The sequence below is a fragment of the Notothenia rossii genome (assembly GCF_949606895.1).
Source record: "Notothenia rossii genome assembly, chromosome: 4".
Lineage (NCBI taxonomy): Eukaryota > Metazoa > Chordata > Actinopteri > Perciformes > Nototheniidae > Notothenia > Notothenia rossii.
The window spans coordinates 84,499,154-84,517,174 of NC_136902.1; the positions used below are offsets into that span (position 1 = coordinate 84,499,154).

At 41.3% G+C, this 18,021-nt stretch overlaps 2 protein-coding genes across 8 annotated transcripts in view; one reads left to right on the forward strand and one right to left on the reverse strand.

Moving 5' to 3' along the window:
* The window catches only part of LOC307036002 (ATP-sensitive inward rectifier potassium channel 1-like), a 52,390-nt gene extending 49,957 nt beyond the window's left edge, over nucleotides 1-2,433 (forward strand). For both annotated transcript variants that reach the window (XM_079675931.1, XM_079675930.1), the window contains exon 2: nucleotides 251-2,433. In XM_079675931.1, the coding sequence (XP_079532057.1) occupies nucleotides 269-1,390 (1,122 nt within the window). In that variant the 5' untranslated portion in view covers nucleotides 251-268 and the 3' untranslated portion in view covers nucleotides 1,391-2,433. The remainder of the gene's footprint in view (nucleotides 1-250) is intronic.
* Nucleotides 2,434-3,801: 1,368 nt separating this feature from the next.
* fli1 (Fli-1 proto-oncogene, ETS transcription factor) overlaps nucleotides 3,802-18,021 on the reverse strand; it is a 30,128-nt gene continuing 15,908 nt past the window's right edge. For all 6 annotated transcript variants that reach the window (XM_079678439.1, XM_079678438.1, XM_079678440.1 and 3 more), the window contains 5 exons: nucleotides 14,246-14,314; nucleotides 7,840-7,899; nucleotides 7,401-7,460; nucleotides 7,177-7,224; nucleotides 3,802-7,016 (listed from right to left, as the gene is read on the reverse strand). In XM_079678439.1, coding sequence (XP_079534565.1) covers nucleotides 6,487-7,016; nucleotides 7,177-7,224; nucleotides 7,401-7,460; nucleotides 7,840-7,899; nucleotides 14,246-14,314 — 767 coding nt within the window. In that variant the 3' untranslated portion in view covers nucleotides 3,802-6,486. The remainder of the gene's footprint in view (nucleotides 7,017-7,176; nucleotides 7,225-7,400; nucleotides 7,461-7,839; nucleotides 7,900-14,245; nucleotides 14,315-18,021) is intronic.

Consider the following 18,021-nt stretch of genomic DNA (forward strand, 5'->3'; position numbering starts at 1 on the left):
TCAGTGTTTAAGAATGATTGTAACATCAAATATTTGAACCAGCAAGTTTGTGAATGACCTGTATTGCACAATGTTATTCGGACATTCTGTCATTGTTCGCACAATGGTTTTGGGCTCCAGGTGTCTATTGTTATCGATTTCACATGTACTGAATAGTAACTTTTTGTATTTTCATAACTGTTCAAGTGACAGCTTGATGAAAGGTGCTCTACTTTGTACTCATTTGATGTGTTTTTCTGTTGTCTTTTAGGTCGTGGGCTTGTGAAAAATGTTCGGATATCTGAACAAATGTATCGATGGCTGTTTGGCGAGGCGAAAAATCCACAGGACCAGACTAGTGACCAAAGACGGTCGCTGCAACATTGAATATGGAAACATCAAGTACAGCAACCACTTATCCTTACTGGCTGACTTCTGGACCACCTTTGTTGAGATCAGGTGGCGTTTTGTCCTCCTGATCTTCATCGCCTCGTTCACCCTCAGCTGGTTCCTTTTCGGCCTGCTGTGGTACTGGATAGCCCGCAGTAATGGAGATCTACCCTGGCAAAACCCCAAACTAGACCACTCTCCATGCGTTGATAATATTTTAGGAATGACCACAGCGTTCCTCTACTCCCTAGAAACCCAGACAACCATTGGGTATGGAGGCCGATCGCTCACCCATAACTGCCCAGGTGCTGTGGCCCTTATTATCATCCAGTCCCTCCTTGGAGCCATTATTAACTGCTTCATGTGTGGAGTGATTTTGTCCAAAATCTCTTTACCCAAAAAGCGAGCAAAGACCATCTCATTCAGTGACATGGCCGTCATCAGCCCCAAAAATGGTTCTCTTTGCCTGTCAATGAGAGTGGCCAACCTGCGCAAGACCCTAATGATTGGAAGCCAGATCTACGGCAAGCTGCTGAGGACAACAAACTTACCTGACGGGGAGACAATCATCATGGACCAGGTGAACATCGACTTCATAGTGGACGCCGGGAAGGACAACCTCTTCTTTGTGTGTCCCCTCATGCTCTACCACATGATTGACAAGAGCAGCCCATTTTTCGAGATGGCGGTGGACACGCTCCATAAACAAGATTTTGAGCTAGTAGTCTTCCTAGACGGCACAGCAGAGTCCACAAGCTCTGCCTGCCAAGTTCGGACCTCGTTTATTCCTCAGGAGATCATGTGGGGCTACAACTTCCTACCTATCATCTCCAGAAACAAGGAGGGCAAGTACAGAGTAGATTTCTCCAACTTTTCCAAGGTGGTGCCAGTGGCCACCGCACACTGTGCCTACTGTTACCACAACATCAAGGGTCACCATCACCACTCCAGAGATGGACATGACAACCAGGGCTTTGATGTGATCAATATCGATGACCCCCCCAGTGTCACTAAGATGTGAGACGCATTGCAATGAACAGTAGAAACTGAGACCAGAGACTGTTAACCTCCCATTAACCTGCTTATTTGTTATTCTATTGTGTTAAACATAGATTAGAAAGCCGTCTGTGGGTCAGATGCAGAACACTTATTGTGAACTATTTGTATTTAAAAACCACACCTGTCACTGTGTGATGACAAAAAAACCTGTTCTCAAAAGTGAGGTCAGGCCATGGAAGATTGTGAAGCTACAATTCAACAACAGAAACAGAAAGTTTTCCCAAATACTCTCCTCAGGGATTATACATTGTGTGCATTTAATTTAAATGAAGATGATTGGTTTGTATTTACCTCTGGCTGCAGAACAGGTTTACTGAGTATAAAGAGGCTGAATAACTATTCAAATGTTTTGCCCCGTGAATAAACCCTCCCATTACTTGAAGGACCGACATTGAAGGCCATGCTTTTGATGTGGATGAAGAAAATATATGGTGGTTCGTTTAATAATGCATGCAGCCTGCTGTACACAGAGACACTTGGACTTGAACCATTAGAGTATGTTTAACTATTCAGACACTGAGGCACTAGTAAAGGGCCGGGCTCAGGGGCCACTCCTTTCAAACAGTGGGTGATTTACTTGTGCTTTTCTACTTGAGTGAACACATTGCTAGAGAAAATCGCTGTCCGGAAACACTTAAAATATGCCTGCATGCAGCACTGACTTTAGTACGGAAATCAATTATCTATGTTCTTGTTAAGTTTGTTTTTTTCATCTCAGGGGAAGTAAATTAAAGGCTATTTTTTAATAAAAAAAATGTGTGTTGCTGTATTATTTATTCTCTAGATAACTGAGCCTGGATGTCCCATTAGCACTTTGATCAAAAAGGTGAAAGTGGCGTAATGACAGGTGCCAACCCCTATCGAGGCTTTTCATCTGTAAACAAAGCAAAGTTGTGACAGCAAACAGGGATTCAAACACAAAAGAGTGGAAGTGTTTGGGAGACAAGAGCTTGCTGCCCATTATTTTGCCTGCAGGTCATAAACACGAAACCAGATCTCTCCATTTAGAGAAATTACAGCACATAGTGTACGCAAGAATGAATGGAGATTTAGAAGGTTTTGTTGAATGCCAAGGTCTCACTAAAACCGCTCTAATGAACTGCGTGTGATATGTGTGTGTCTGCGCCCAGGGATGTTGCTGTAGCAAGTGACAGTATAATAAGTAGGACTCAGTAAAAGATTGTGAATATTATTTGCAATCATATGAAGAGACAGAGCAGCTTAAAGATGATGAAGATGATGCTTCATAGACAGATTTTTAATAAAAACAAGTCTACAACAGTCCCTTGGCGGATGTTCTCTGGGTGTGTGATTCATATTTTGTCTACACGGTTCACGGAAACTAACATATCATTTGGCAAGGCTGTAGCTGTCATCAAAGATACACACAGGTTGTTACATTCCCAACACCCATGATTTGAATCTGTGCTCAGAGATACTTTGATGATGCAACGAGATAACACTCAGGAGAATTGACGTGCAGCGGCCTAAAGTGCTTTTACACCTACAATGTCCTTGTTTGCTTGCGGCCTTGAATGATCTGCTGATACAAACAAAGATAGGTGTAAACATGGTTTGTCACTGTTTTTGCAACGACAAAATGTAACTTGTAATTATCGTGGCAAAAATATTGCGTCATAAAAAGGAAGCCTGTAATAATGCTGCATTATCCTTCCTATTTCTTGTCTAACAACCAGAAATGATTTATTTGAATTACATTTAAATACAACATTTAGCGCTAGTTTATTAATTATCATATTATCATCATTACTACTTGTTGATTGGGGTGGACAAATATTTTAAACAATGTTAATGTAATTCAACAGCACTACAAATTCTACCCTCCTTAATGAATTACTTAATTACTAAGCTAGATCAAGAACAACAGTTACAAAAAGCTGAACGTTATAACCTTCGTGAAGATATGCATTATTACAGTACTGTTGTATTATACTGCATTAGGTGTACCTACTGTAATACACCTGCAACATTTCAAACTTGTACCTTTTCATGGTTAGTTTGTGCATACGTACATTTGATTACATTTCAATCAGATAGCAAGCCTGCAAGGATGATCAAGATAAAGTTGCATAACGACAAACTGTGATGGTCATTCTTTCTTTCCTAAAAGCAAAACTGAATCCAGATCTTTAAAAAAGCTTCACTTCAGTCTAAAATTGTTATTTGCTCATTGTTATAAGCCGTTTTCTTTCTGCAGGTGTAAATAGTACATAAAAAAGCACTGAAATTATGCAAATTATGCAAAGAAATATAAGGAGGCGAAGAAATGCACTTTGAAAATATGCAATTAGCTGCTTTACTCCCCAAATATTACATCATCATGTGAAGCCCAGTCAGGAAATGGAAGATAGCTTGAGAGGTAAAAACATTTATTTTGTCACATTTCCCTATACAAAAGCCCTTTTTCAAAAGCTATTACTTCATACAATGCAGGAATGACAATAATAATAATACATTGGTTAATTGTAAAAATTATACACATTTATATATATATATATATTTATATATATTTGTTATCCAAAATACATTGCATATACGAAGTAGCACAGTTCCCTTTTCATTGATGATGCTTGTGAAACATGGAGGTTAAGGGTTCATCAGAACCATTTCTTTATGCTACAAATTACAATTTCCCTTTTTTTTTTTTTTTTTAAAGCTATAAACTTTCAGAAGCTGATTGTGGATAGTAACACTATTTGTATTGTTTTGCATAAAAATACCTGAATGAGTTAAATGAAAAGCTATTAATTCCAGGGCTATTTGGCTTAAGAAGTGATTCAAAATGGTGCATCCATCATAATCACGTAGAATAGAGAAGTTCCAGGCTGTTAGATTGTGATTCAAGCAGGCATTTGTGGTTTTGGGAATACATGAAAATATCTTGTGCACATAAAGATACTTATGTTACAACCAAATTTCAGAAATAATAACAGTAACAAGAAAACAAAAATGATACAATGTATTGCCCAAATGTACAGATATAAAACGTTTAACATGCTGAACAAACTACTTAGCAGAAATGGACTTAAAAGGTTTGCATTTTTGACCGAGGTCAACTCGTATTAATTCTCTTGACTTTTTATACTGTGTCACATATGAAAATAACTCTGCATAATTTATACAGTAAGTTGCTTTAATGCCTAGTTGACTGATGCTTATAAAATAATAAAAAATAGGTCTGACAAACGCACAGCGTTTGCGAATCTGAGGATTTCTTTGTTTCATCTCGTCATACTTTTTGGTTTTTGTTCTTAAACTACTCAGTCCCAAGTAATTTATTTTCCAAGTGTCCATATTCAGTAACTCTGAAGGAATACTTTGGCTATTAACAGCTTTGAACACCTGAAGATGGATATGTATTTAGACATGATACTTTTACATGATGATGAAATCCTGACTTGAGATTCATGTGCATTTTGCTGGGCTTCAGATCAGTGAGAAACTAACATTCAAACACACATGCTGCTCTCAAACTAGGATCCAGCCCTGGTAAAATGCAACCTAAACTGTCTGCTAACATTACATAACGCTAGGCCACTCCTCTGAGCTGACATATGGAGGAAGGAGGCACTGTGGCAGCCGTTATTGACAGAGTGCACTTCAAAATCAAAAATTGTCAGATTTCTGGTGAGACACGGATATAGATCATTATGAAATGTACTATTCATTAAAAGATTGAATGCTGTATTGTGTATAATGAATATAAAATATATAGTATAACACAGCAGTTAAGGCACTGTGAGGATAACGTCTCTTATTATGCCATGTACTAAAGCTGGATTCACCATAAGACACTTGGGAAAAAAAAAAAAATCCAAACAACATACAGACTTGTTGTTTAGACAACATCTCCAAAAAAAGGCACTTTCATGTTTTCGATACAGAAATGTACAGCAAACATGGTGTTTAAAATTAAGGACTTTTTCATTAGACAGAATGAAAACATCTGACAAATTTTGATTTTGCTGCAGGCGATCCCTTTCACGTGTGTTTCACAAACCAGAAAACATTCACATTAATACTGACATGGTCGAGCAACAGAACATCTGGAAATGGCATGGCTGAAGGGTTAACAGCATGGCAAACATTTAAAAGCCTAGTGTGTGGCCCCCTGAAAACATCTGACCTGGGTTGAATTATTGTTGCAAATTACTTCAATTAAATCTTGACTCAGCTTCCGCAGCACACTCGAGTCAACTGTACTCGTCGCCCATTTTGAACTCTGCACACAACACACAGAAAGATTTTAAAGTAAGTGAGTTCACCCAGGTCAGCAAAACATACAGCGCTTCCTTCTCTGGCGTTTAACTCTTCTCTAGCCTTCCAGTTTGGAGGATAAATAAATTTGTGAATGGCATATTCCAGTTGCCAAATTTCATTCAGTGCTGAGAAAAGTCCATCTCTTTGAGAGCTCCTCCTTGTCCAGCGAATTCCAGAAGACTCTCCACACACACATAAAACGATGCAGACGGACAGGCGAGCAGACGGAGGCAGTGGAAACAGAAGGCTAGATGTGGTGGGAACAAGAAATCCCAACAAGGCCGTAGACAGGCAGAAAAGGCAGATGCTTAAAGCGTAACGTGCATAATGTACTGAGGAGGATGTAGATTGAGACCCATAAATAAAAAGGCCCATGTCTGGTTCTGTAGCTTGGCCGAGGAGGGAGACAGGCTCGAGTTGTTCTCCTGTCCTGCTTTGGCTTTGGGGAGGTTTTTTTAAAAGGTAAAAGCTTTAGGAAAGAGAAAGAAACTTAGACGCACATCCAAAAAGCATAAACAAACAGTTGCTAGTCTGGTAAGGGTAAGTAGTATTCCATTTTGGACCATAGCATCCAGTTGTTTATATTTTCTTACAAATATATAAAAAATAAAAAAAAACTCTCCTTCAATTTTCATCAACCTTCATTTAGGAGCATCATTTCTTCAGAGGACAGACGCCTCGATCAAGTCATTCTTCATTGGTTCTGCGTCATTTGGGAGTGCAGGTCAGCAACTGTGGACTTTATTTTGAAAGGATCGGATGGTCAGAGTGGAAGGTTTAATAATAACTACCCAGGTGGGACGGCACGTGGGTGTTGGGGTGGCGGGGAACGTTTGGGTTGGGGTAGATGCCCGCAGTGGGCGAGCTCCAGTAGGGAGCGGTGGGTCCAAAGAAATTGGAGGAGGTGACGGGCATGGATTGAGGGTGTGGCGATACAAAGTTGACCTTCTGCTGGTGGGCGTGGTAGGAAGGCACATAGGCTAGGTCCGAGGGGTACTTGTACATGGAGGATTCGGTGGGGTGCGGCTGCAGCGCCTGAGCGATGCCGTGGAAGTCGAACTTGTAGGCGTAGCGCTTGCCGTGCACTTTGGTCATGATATTTTTGTCGTAGTAGTAGCGCAGCGCACGGCTCAGCTTGTCGTAGTTCATGTTGGGCTTGCTCTTGCGCTCACCCCAGCGCCGCGCCACCTCATCAGGGTCCGTCATCTTGAACTCGCCATTGGTTCCCTCCCAGGTGATACAACCGGCGTTGGCGCTGTCAGACAGGAGCTCCAGGAGGAACTGCCACAGCTGGATCTGACCTGAACCTGATGGTGGACACACACAAACGGTGATCAAAGAGGCAACACCATAGATGAGCATCCTTATAAACCGGAACAACTCATTATCTAGCCTGCATCGAGGGATATACTGTATTGGAGAAACTTCCATGATAACTGCCTATTCAGATGTATAGTAAAGGCTTACCAGGATTGGCTAGGCGACTACTGGTGGGGCCCAGAATCTGGTAAGGGTCTGTGGACAAAAGGAGAGCTTTGTTGGTCGACACAATGATTACTGTGGTGACACACAGTAATGAGGAGACTGAAGATAACATAAACACGTAACTTAGCAACAACTGATGACAACATATAATGATGATAATTCAAAGGAGTGAATTTGTAACATAACGTTGAGATTGTTTGGGTTACCTGGCTGAGGTCTGGGCTGCTCAGTGGACTTGGTCACACTCTGAGGAACCACGGGGGAACCTGCAGAGAAAAAAGAAAAGCAATCAGTGGAAGACAACGGGGAGACAGAAAGTGAGAGGGAAAGAAGGGTGGTTACAGATACAGGCTACATATCTGAGGCCAAAATAAATAAGGCAGTGTTTACAGAAGCTGTAATCTTCCCACACGTCTAGACTGTGGATGTTGGAACTGCCTCTATAGTGTGATACAGACAGGTGTTTGAACCTGAACATATGATAATGTTCACCATATTATGTGAGCCTACTTTCTAATCTGCATTGTACAGCACCTTGTAACTCAGTTTTTGCATGGCCCTTTATAAAGAAAGTATATTTACTTTCTTACTACTACTACTACTCGTTGTCTAGATAAAAATACATAATGACTTTTGTGCCCTCACCTTTGACACTGTGCATGTTGTTTGACCAGCCTGTCCGCCGTACAGCATCATATGAAGGGTCTGACAAAGAGAGGAAAGAAAGGAAGGCAAAGTTTGAGTATATTTAAAGAAAAAACATTTATTTCAAAGAGGCTAAGAAATGGTGTATTTACAATATTAAAATGTTGCTGTGTGGTTGGACTCCATCTCACTGTGTGCTAGCCTATTACAGGACTGCAACTGTCGCAGCAAACAATTGGGAATACAGTGCCAAATGGCATCCATAAATCTATCAAAACATCGTTCTAGATGCCCTTCACAGGATATCTGGACATGGCAATGTGGTTTTGTTTGGCTCGCTGTGATGCTTTAAATGTAGTAGATGGCACAATCTTAACGGAAAACAGTTGGTTGAATAGCTTGCAACACTCTGATCACAAATAAAGGGACTGATGCAAATTATCGTACAACAGAGACACACACATCGACAATACTTGCACATGATACCCACTCTCACCCCTCTCCCCACAGGAGCAGATTTTATGAAACCTTGACAAAGGGCCAAACTGGCCCAGTTAGTATGAGTTCTAACTGCTGTGTGTCTGCACTTCTGAGTGTTAAACTGGACAGTATCCAGTAACAATCAATTACTCTGACACAAGCAGACAAAACGGTATTCTTCCCATGGCATTGTCTCAAAACACCTTGGTACACTCATAGTGCAGCTGGGCAGCACCCTTGATGGGTTTTGTATTGTTGTGGGCTAAAACAGTTCCATCAGTTGCCAGAATACATGGAAATATGATGCGTTTTGTAGCTAGATGGGCTTTGCACTGTGTTTTATGCCAAATGCTATTCACAGTTTTATCATGACCTGCAAATCTTTTTGTCAGCTGTTTCTCCCAGAGGGCAGAGACAATGTAATGGGTATGACTGAGGTTGTTGCAGGGATAAAAAAAAAGGTGTTAGAAAGCCAAGCGGCAATCCATTTCCCATCAGTGTATGTAGCCATTTTGAGAAGCTGGCTAATTGACAATCAGTTGGTTGTTCGACTCAATCCTGCTATAGCAAAGTGGACACCTAATTATTAATTGATAATAACTACTCAGTGTAAAACCAGTGTGAATATCAAGGATGTCATTGCTGATAAATACCACCAGGTGTTTCTGTCTAGCATTGAAAAAGTTTGGCTTACAGCATTGTTCTTTTACAAAACATGCAGGATTAATTATCAACCTGATGAGTATTTTTTTGTACAATTTCAAAGTGGCTGAGTGTGTTGAACCTTAATGCATTATCTGTGTGTATTTGTGTGAGTAGGTGTTTGTTTTCCAGACATGAATATGTATGTGTTTGCAAATGATTCTCAAAAGTGTTCCAACTAATGCGTTCAACTCCCAGGCATGCTGAAGAACAATCAAAAACACTGAAACACAGGTTATTTTACTGTACCTGTATAACTTTATAGATCTTATGTGTGTTATATTATCTGAACATTCCATCAATTTTGATTGGAAAACACACTTCCAAAATGATTGACTGGAAAAATTGAGGGGCTTTTAGCTATAATGTCTCAAGAACAAATGAACATCTTCGCCACAACAACACACTAGGGCTGTGTTTGCTGTAATGACCAATATAACTGTATGCAGCCACACCAGAGGAACAGCGTTTATCATCAGATTCCACCTCAACCCTCTCTAAAGACTGTACAACACTGCCCTCCTGTGGTTCAGGACATTATTGGTATTCCTAAAATAAACAATACATAATAAGATCCATCAATTCAAACTCCTTATTCTCACTTAAGCACAACTGGTTTTAAGATTACAGTCTCTCTGCTATCATAAAAGCATATTTCGCCTGATAGTCTGCTCCTTAAGTGTTTCATAATAATATCCTCTGCTGCATAGGGACCGCTTGATCATCCCACTCATTTCAAAATGTTAACCTTTTAACTCTTTGGGGTTTCAGAAAATGGCTCACTCTTGTTTGGAGACCATAAAAGGGGTTCTAATCTCTGTGACTAAAAAAGAAGATATTCAAAATCAAGTTAAAAGTGACCGTACAATGTATGAGGTAAAGTTGAAGGATATGAGCTCGCAACAAAGCCAAAGAAACGTGAATACATTATAATATGATCCGAAGGAGAGTGTGATAGAGTGGAAGACAAAAAGAGGGAGAAGAGGGACAAATAACAAGCGGGCTGCCGTGGCTCAGCGGCGCTGTCAGGTTCAATCTGGTGTGGGCCGGCAGGATAGCCAAGGAGCAGTGACTGGGGGAGAGTCCTGGGAGACTTGCGTTTCCTGCCTGCCTCGCCTGCAGACAACCTCTCTTTGTTTTACTGGCCCTTTTTTCCCCTCTACTCACCGCCAGCCTCCCCCCCCATTCCCCCTCCCCCCTCCATCCTACTCTTCACCACCCTGAAAAAAACACAACGGGGCTACCTCCATACGTGCAGAGAGGGGTTACAAACAGCAGGAGAGGACACGGTGGGGGAGAAGCGGGGAGATGGATGAAGAAGAGATGAGAGAGAAGGTGAGCGAGTCACAGAGAGAGAGTATTGAGAAGCAGACAGATGAGGATGGAGACAGAGTGCTTGAAAAAGGCTTGAACGGAACCAAGAGAAAAGAGAGAAAGAGTGAAAAAATGTCAGACGAAACACAACTGTGGAATTTGAAAAGAAAACAGTGGCGGCAAACCTGGCTACTGGGCTGGAAGAGATGTCCAGTACTACATTTTCTTAATTGTGTTGTTGAAAACCAAATAAGTTTCCAAACTATTTTCAAGCAAGACCAGAAACAATTCAAGGGTTTTAACAATACAATCAATCTGTTTCAGGGTTTAATGGATTGAATGAAGGGTAGGGAAGTGGAAGACGGAAGCAGATTGTACAAAGCCCAAGAGGTCAGGGGCACTCGGGGCAAAAAAGCCACGCAGACACAGACCCAAATGTGCACACAGAGCCTCCTCTTGCCATCCCCCACCCCTTTCTCCTTCATTTTTCCAGGCCTCGCTCTGACAGCGACTTGAGCCAGTTTCCACTCTGGTCTGGGGTGTGGTGCAAGCTCCTGGGAGACTTCGGCTGCAGGACCAGTTAGTCAAAACAAGGCCCGAGCGCTAGACGGAGGGAGAGAGAGGGGGAGAGACATAGAGAGAATGACGGCGGGAGACAAGAGAAGGAGATAAAGGAGAACTGAGCAAAGAGGGTGAGACAGACTGAGACATAGAAGGCGGTTAGATTGTCTAGTGATAGACTGCTTTCAACCTGGAGTCTGAGCCAGGGAGAGGGACCCAGACGGGGCACTCTTTTTTTTTAATACCAATAATACAGGTGCAGTAAAAGCCATCTGTACGAGGAAGAAGTCATAAGAGGAAGGAATGATGGCAGTTCAGTTGGTGCATCAGAACAGAGAAGCATCAACGTCAAAAGATGCAGCACACAACCTATTCTCTAAATTAGGGGCAACATTTTAAGTAGTATTCTTTTCATATTAAAAAGAAAACTGCATTTTTATTTTTATTTAAATCCCAGGAAAACTAATTAAAAGTCATAAGAGAAGAACAGCTTGTACACATAATTGTCCCTCTTCAAGTTGTATTGCCAATTTGGCTTGGCAGCAGAATAAATGCATTCACAGAGGTGAATCATCATCTTTCCTATTTCAGTGGGAAGCAGCGGAGAGTGTGAGTGGCCTTGCTGTAAATGATACAATTGATACATTTCAAAGCAGCAACAAAAGCAGAAGCTAGAACATGAAAACAATACAAAGACTCTGGGAAAAATCTGTTTCATAATAGCCAGACAATACCACAAACAACACAGATACACACTGAAACACATGCTGTAACACATAGTGATAAATACAGAAACCCACCACCCACACAGACACAAACACACACAACAACTTATTCATATAGTGCTTGTAAACTTAAGGTACACACTGAGAGCCACACACGCGCTTATCCACAGGCACATAGTAGTAAAATACCTAAGGTACAAACTGAGACACACACACACACACACACACACACACACACACACACACACACACACACACACACACACACACACACACACACACACACACACACACACACACACACACACACACACACACACACACACACACACACACACACACACACACACACACACACACACACACACACACACACACTCACACACACACACGGACACACACACCCTTTCATAGCTGCTGCATTCCGTGTTTTATATGCTCTCTTTTATTCATAACATTGCATTTTACACCACAGAGTCTGGAGCAGATTAAGGGTTGTCTCCTGCTGCATGCTTGTGCTTACTCTACCCCAAAGAGCCGCTGTGGTATTTGACTGTTCTCGAAAGGCAATATGAACTGGAACATCTGGCAAAGCTGATCTGAGAACATTTTGATAAAGGCTTCCCTTGTAGGAAGGTTTCTTTTATTGTTGAGTCACCAACTCCTAACTCCAATTTTGGTGTATTTCCTCACAGTAATGTTGCATGAAAGTAACATTAATGTGGATATTAAGTTGCAGAATTTCCGGATGAAACCAAATACGTTAAAACAAATGATAAATGTTTGAATTGGATGGTTAAAAATCTGATAAAATACTTCCAAATTGTTGAAAAGTCACTCTGTTTGAAACTTTCCTCTGTTAGAAACAGTTTAGAGTCCACGATCACGGGACACAACTGGAGCCAAAGTCAGGGTTTCAGGAGCCCGTAATAGAAGTCACCTCTTGTGAAAGAGAAATGCTGTTGAAGGGAGTGACCCTGTATTCCTGCCAGTCCAAATACCTGGCGCTGAGAACCAGGAAGACCGGGGTCAGGGGGTGACTGAGAAGAATCTTATCGGGCCTGCCCATTGGACTATTGGTACTGAAGCCGGGCGAGAACAAGCCTGCTAACGCTCACCACCGGGGCAGATAGAGAGCGGCAGAGGGCATTCTCGGACACTTATCAGACTTAGTGTTTCCTCTCCTGCTGCCTTGATAGGGCCCCTCATCCTGCCAGCGAGCCTATCGCTGTTATTGCAGTCCTGTCTCCCGTCTCTAGTGGTGACACCATATAGCCGATGTAAAGGATGTGTAGATTTTCTACCCTTCGTCTAGCTGGTATGGTGTCAGCACAGAATAATGTTTGTAGAGTGAAAAGGTATCCAGAGGAAAGAGACAATCATTCAGCGCTGCTGTAGGCGTTGTTCTGAGAAACTCAGCTTGGCTTGTGAAAGAATGATTTTACTGGTGCTAAATTACCTACACTGCCATAGCTCTCATTTGACTGCTGCATTGCTCAACATTTCATTTTTGGTTATATGAAACTTGGGAAAAACAATCACCAAGCAGCTCACGTAACAAAAAGTCCATATTAATGTGTCCTTTACTTTTATGTTCACTCTGTTGTTTAACGCAATGTTCCTTTAGAGAAAGAAGTGTCAATTTTAACAGTTACAAACACTAATGTCAAAAAAATATATATATAATAATAATAATAATCTTATTTTACTTTCTTTTTGAATTTACATACTTAATATATATATCTTTTTTTTTTTAAAGCTTTTAAATATTTATATATTTGTTTATATTTTACAAATTAATTCCTCTTATTGTGTTCATGTAAAAACCTGATTCTCATTCTAAATCTGATCACTCTCCCTTTTACCTACCATCATCCCTTCTGGTATTAATACACTTATACACACAACCGTAATAAAAGTAGGGAAACACACACTCCTTTTCACTCGAGCCCGGTCTGAAACAACCAATCAGATCTCCCGCCATGTGTACCTTATGAACACTTGCTTCAGCACCTGTCCCTGATGCCTGTCTCTCTAACAAACATCATTCACACTCTGTCATTCACACGCCTTCTCTCGGATAATTGCCACATTCACCGTCTGTCCTCACCCCTGCTGCTGTAGACTGAACTCATCAGCCCACTTTTGTTAATACGCCTTTATCCTGACACGGTCTCTATGAGCCACTACGTATTGTCACACCGTCCAGGTAGCCGTGAATAGCACGGTCTGCAGTGGCAGCTTGGCCCGTATTATATCAACAACACAAAAGGAGCACCTGCGCAGAGCTTTGTGTGTGGAAATCAGCAAATGCATGTGCTTTGGATCCAAGTGGGCGCTGGGTATGTTTCTGTTTGTATGAAGCTGACACGTATCATTTCTTTTAACACTATGAATTCATGGTTTAAGCCCTTTCTTTCTGTCTCTTTTTTATCCAATCCAACTTTATTTATATAGCACTTTAAAACCTCCAGACCACACAGCTCACATTATTCTCTTTAACTTTAGCTAGAAGACTATTCTCACTATGATTGATATACAACTATCTCATCAGCCCAAATACTACACACACACACGGACATATATTAAAATAAAGCAAGATTATAAAAAATAGTAGTCCCTACCCTCTTTGGCAGCCAGACGTGGGGAAGGGTCTGTGTGAGATGGTGTATTGTAGGATAATGATGAGCTACCTGTAATAAAGTGAGATAAAAGAGAGCATGGTCAGACAAAACAATATTTAGTCAAATACAATCCAAAAACAAGCATAAAACCCTTTCGAAAATATGGACGTTTTCATAAATCCTTACATTTCAGGAAGCATGCAGTGATTAACAGTACACAGTTTAAATGAATATTAAGGTTCAGAAATAAACGTATCTTTTCATTTGTTTTTGGTTTAAGTAATGAATAATTTGAGATGTGAATTTGTATATTCTTCTGATAAATAAGGTAAGGTAAAATGTAATTACCTTGAATTGTGACAAAAAGTTTGAAAGGTATAACAAAAGCCAGCAGGTGGCAGTACAAGGCTCAGCTCAATTACTGCATTTGCTTCGTTAAATTGTGTACCTGTATGTCTGTTTAGGTCAGAGAGAAAATAATTTATGACACATAAACCCAGTCCCAAAAGAAAAAAATCCAGCAGACAGTCACTCCTTTAACTGTAGGAAAAACCCCAAAGCCTGTCAGCATTTTAACTGCAAACCTGATTCCTGAATAATAAAGTGAGAGAGGCAACAGTCTGCATATGGCTGCCTATTCATTTCACCTTATGGAGCAGAACTCTGCACTGCATTCCTCCACTTACACAGGCACCCTGGGCGGCACCAAAATGCTCTCTTAATTTTAGCTGCCCCCAGGCATAAATCAGCGAGTGGAAAAACAGAGCCAAAAATGCACAGAGAAAACACAAGAGCAGCTACTGCATGGGGCAGTGTTAAGATTTAGCACCAAGACGGCTACAGAGCTGCTGAGTGAGGAAGATACCTTTTCTGAATGGGGGCAAAAATGAATTTATGATGTGCTTTTTCTTAAAAGGTAATCCAGGATCCCTACTTCACTCGCTGGGCTGGTGGCGGTAAAGTTTGGGGGGATGAAGGGGCCCATGATGGCAGACTAGGGGTCTGTTTTTTTAGGGGGTGGCTGGAGGGGGGGGGGGGGCTCCACAAATGTATTCTAACCTCCCAACACCCCACCCCTCTGAGCTCTAGCTACTCCATGGCACCCCCAAGGCTCTGGGTCTAGTTTAGAAAACCTGGGGGCCTCAGAACAGGGGAGCCATTGTATGAGGCAGGGTCCCTGCACAGCAATCAAATGCAGCTCCCCGCACAAAAATAATTCCACACGCAGAGTGTAAGCGCACGGGGGCAAGCGAGCCACCAACAGCTTTGGAATGGGGGAGAAAGATGTTCAGACAGACAGAAAATAGAGGGAGAGAAGGGAGAAGGAGGGGGTTGTTAACCCTTTTCCTGCCGTGTGCCACATATGTGGGCTGACCCAGACAGGCAAACAGGCAGCATTGCTGAGAAAACCTCAAAACCATCCCACAGAGAAATCCAGGGCTGCTGTACGAGAGAGAGAGAGTGAGAGTCAGCGAGGGAGAGAGAGAGAGACACCACAGCTGACAGTTTGGTGGAAGGAGTCTTGGCTGTGCCGCCTATTTATTTGGATGGCTTCTTTCTCTCTCGGAAAACAAACACGTCCCGGTAATCTGACAGCACAGTGGGAGGACTGGCCAACGTTCAGCCTTTAAGACCCTTACTCTCTATGGTTCCTTCTCCAGTCACATCTGCACAGTGACTGCTAGATTACATAACATCCACAAACAATTTTCTTTTCTCTCCTTCTTTTGACTGACGGCTCTTTCAAAAGGGCCTTGTCCTCCAGTTTGTGCACGCCAAAAGAGATCTTTGAGGGCTCGGCATTGTGATTGACCACCAGGGGCCCCTGCTGTTTATTCTGTGGAGCTATGTGATACCATTGCCTCATACATGTGGTCTGAGCTTTGTCAACAAACTGAGAGAACCAGTCGCCCAGTTTGGGCATGTTGTCACCTCAAAGCGGCAAAATATAATGAAGCCAACAGAAAGGGATCCTTTTATCGCTATCTGATAACACTACCACTTCATACTAGGCTGTCATAGTGCATAAGAAATGTTTTCAACAAGTCGCCTGATCCAAAATAAAAAATGTTTAGTCATTGCCTTTCAAAACAACTCATGAGTGTTTTCTCAGCTTACACTCCCAACTGTGAAAATGAAAATGTTTGTAAGCAGTGTTGAGGAATTTGCCTAAAAATTAAATGAATTGTTTTGTATTTATATAAATCTATTCCAGCCTTTCCGCAACAGCACACACAATTTGGCAGCAACTTTGGTTATTATAAAGTACAGGAAACGATGCTCTCAGCCCAGACCGATAGTTAACACTTAAGAATTCATAAAAAATACCACAGAATATGCAAAGCGCTGACGGATAACAGGTATTAAAGAAAAAAGTTTGTGCTGCGATATAAACAACTGAGCTGTGGAGAAGCACCAAGGTCACAAAGGGGCTTTTTACAACCCTGGGCAAAACCATATGATTCAAGAAATGTGGCTTAACAGTGCCCACCAAAACCACCTTACAAGCTGCATGTCCAGTCAATTGAAGGGAAACCAAACTGATGTCAAACCTTCAATAAAATCCCCAAAAGACAGCAACGTAAATTAATTAATTTACAGTGACTTTTAGTCATATTCAAGAATTGCTTCCACTATTGAAGGTTTGGTATGGTTTAGTAACAAAACTTAAATGACGCACACAAATGGAATTCAAATGCTCAACACCATATGTGTCTCACTCTTCTGTCAACCTAGCTACATAAAGGAGCACTAATAGCGGCATTGGCACTGGATTTTGGCATCCGACATACATATTTTCTTGTGAAATTATTCAACTTCAACCCTACGTAAAAACACTTGGTTTATGGGATCCTCCTCTCATGAAAATTATGTAATAGGATTGGATTCCAAAAATATCAGAACAAATGTGGAAGTAGATTTATGTTGTTATAGCTATGACAAAAGAACACAAAGGAGGTTGTGGTGGACACCAACAAAGTGTGTGAAATTGATACAGAGATTATTCTTCACATCATATCTTGTACAAATGGTAGACGTTGTTTTTGACAATATTTTGAGCATCCACATAAATCAAAAATGTCCCTATTTTTACCAAGTGTTTTAGTTACCAAACCTTTAAGAACTTTGTATGCTGAGAAAAGTGCCAGAATAAATTGTGACCCCAACCCTAAACCTAACCCAGAATAAATTGCATAATGAATGTAATCAGTCAAACCCTGCTGATTTCTTTAACTCACCTCACCTGTCCATTTGAAAGTGGATATGGTCAACAGGAAGTTACAGAAATATTTAAATGATAGAAAGGTGTGTTGGGGGAAATTAAAAACAATAAATGTTGGGATTACTGCTAAAAAAAACATCACTGACTGAAATCCATGTTTTTGCAGAATTTCCCAAAAATAACATGCCTACAGAATCTGGCGACTGTTTTGTGAGCATAATTATTATGAACCTCTGAGCAGCTAGCTTCGATTACAGCTGACCTCATCTCAGTGTTTACATGAATAGCAACCGCTTATTATCCACCCGCACTTATGCTAATGCGATATGTACATACATTCCTGTAATGCTAAGTGGCTGAACCCCAGCAGTCAAGTGAGCCGCCACAGACTGCTCTGTGAGGGTGGCTAGCAGCAGACTGCTAACAGTAAAGGGCGCAGAGCCAGGCTGTTGAGCCCCTGTGCACCAGTGATAATCTGCCAATAGAAGGAACTAATGCAAAGGGAGCTCAATAAAAATGTTGTGAGGGGAGAAAGGGGAGAGAGAGAGAAAAG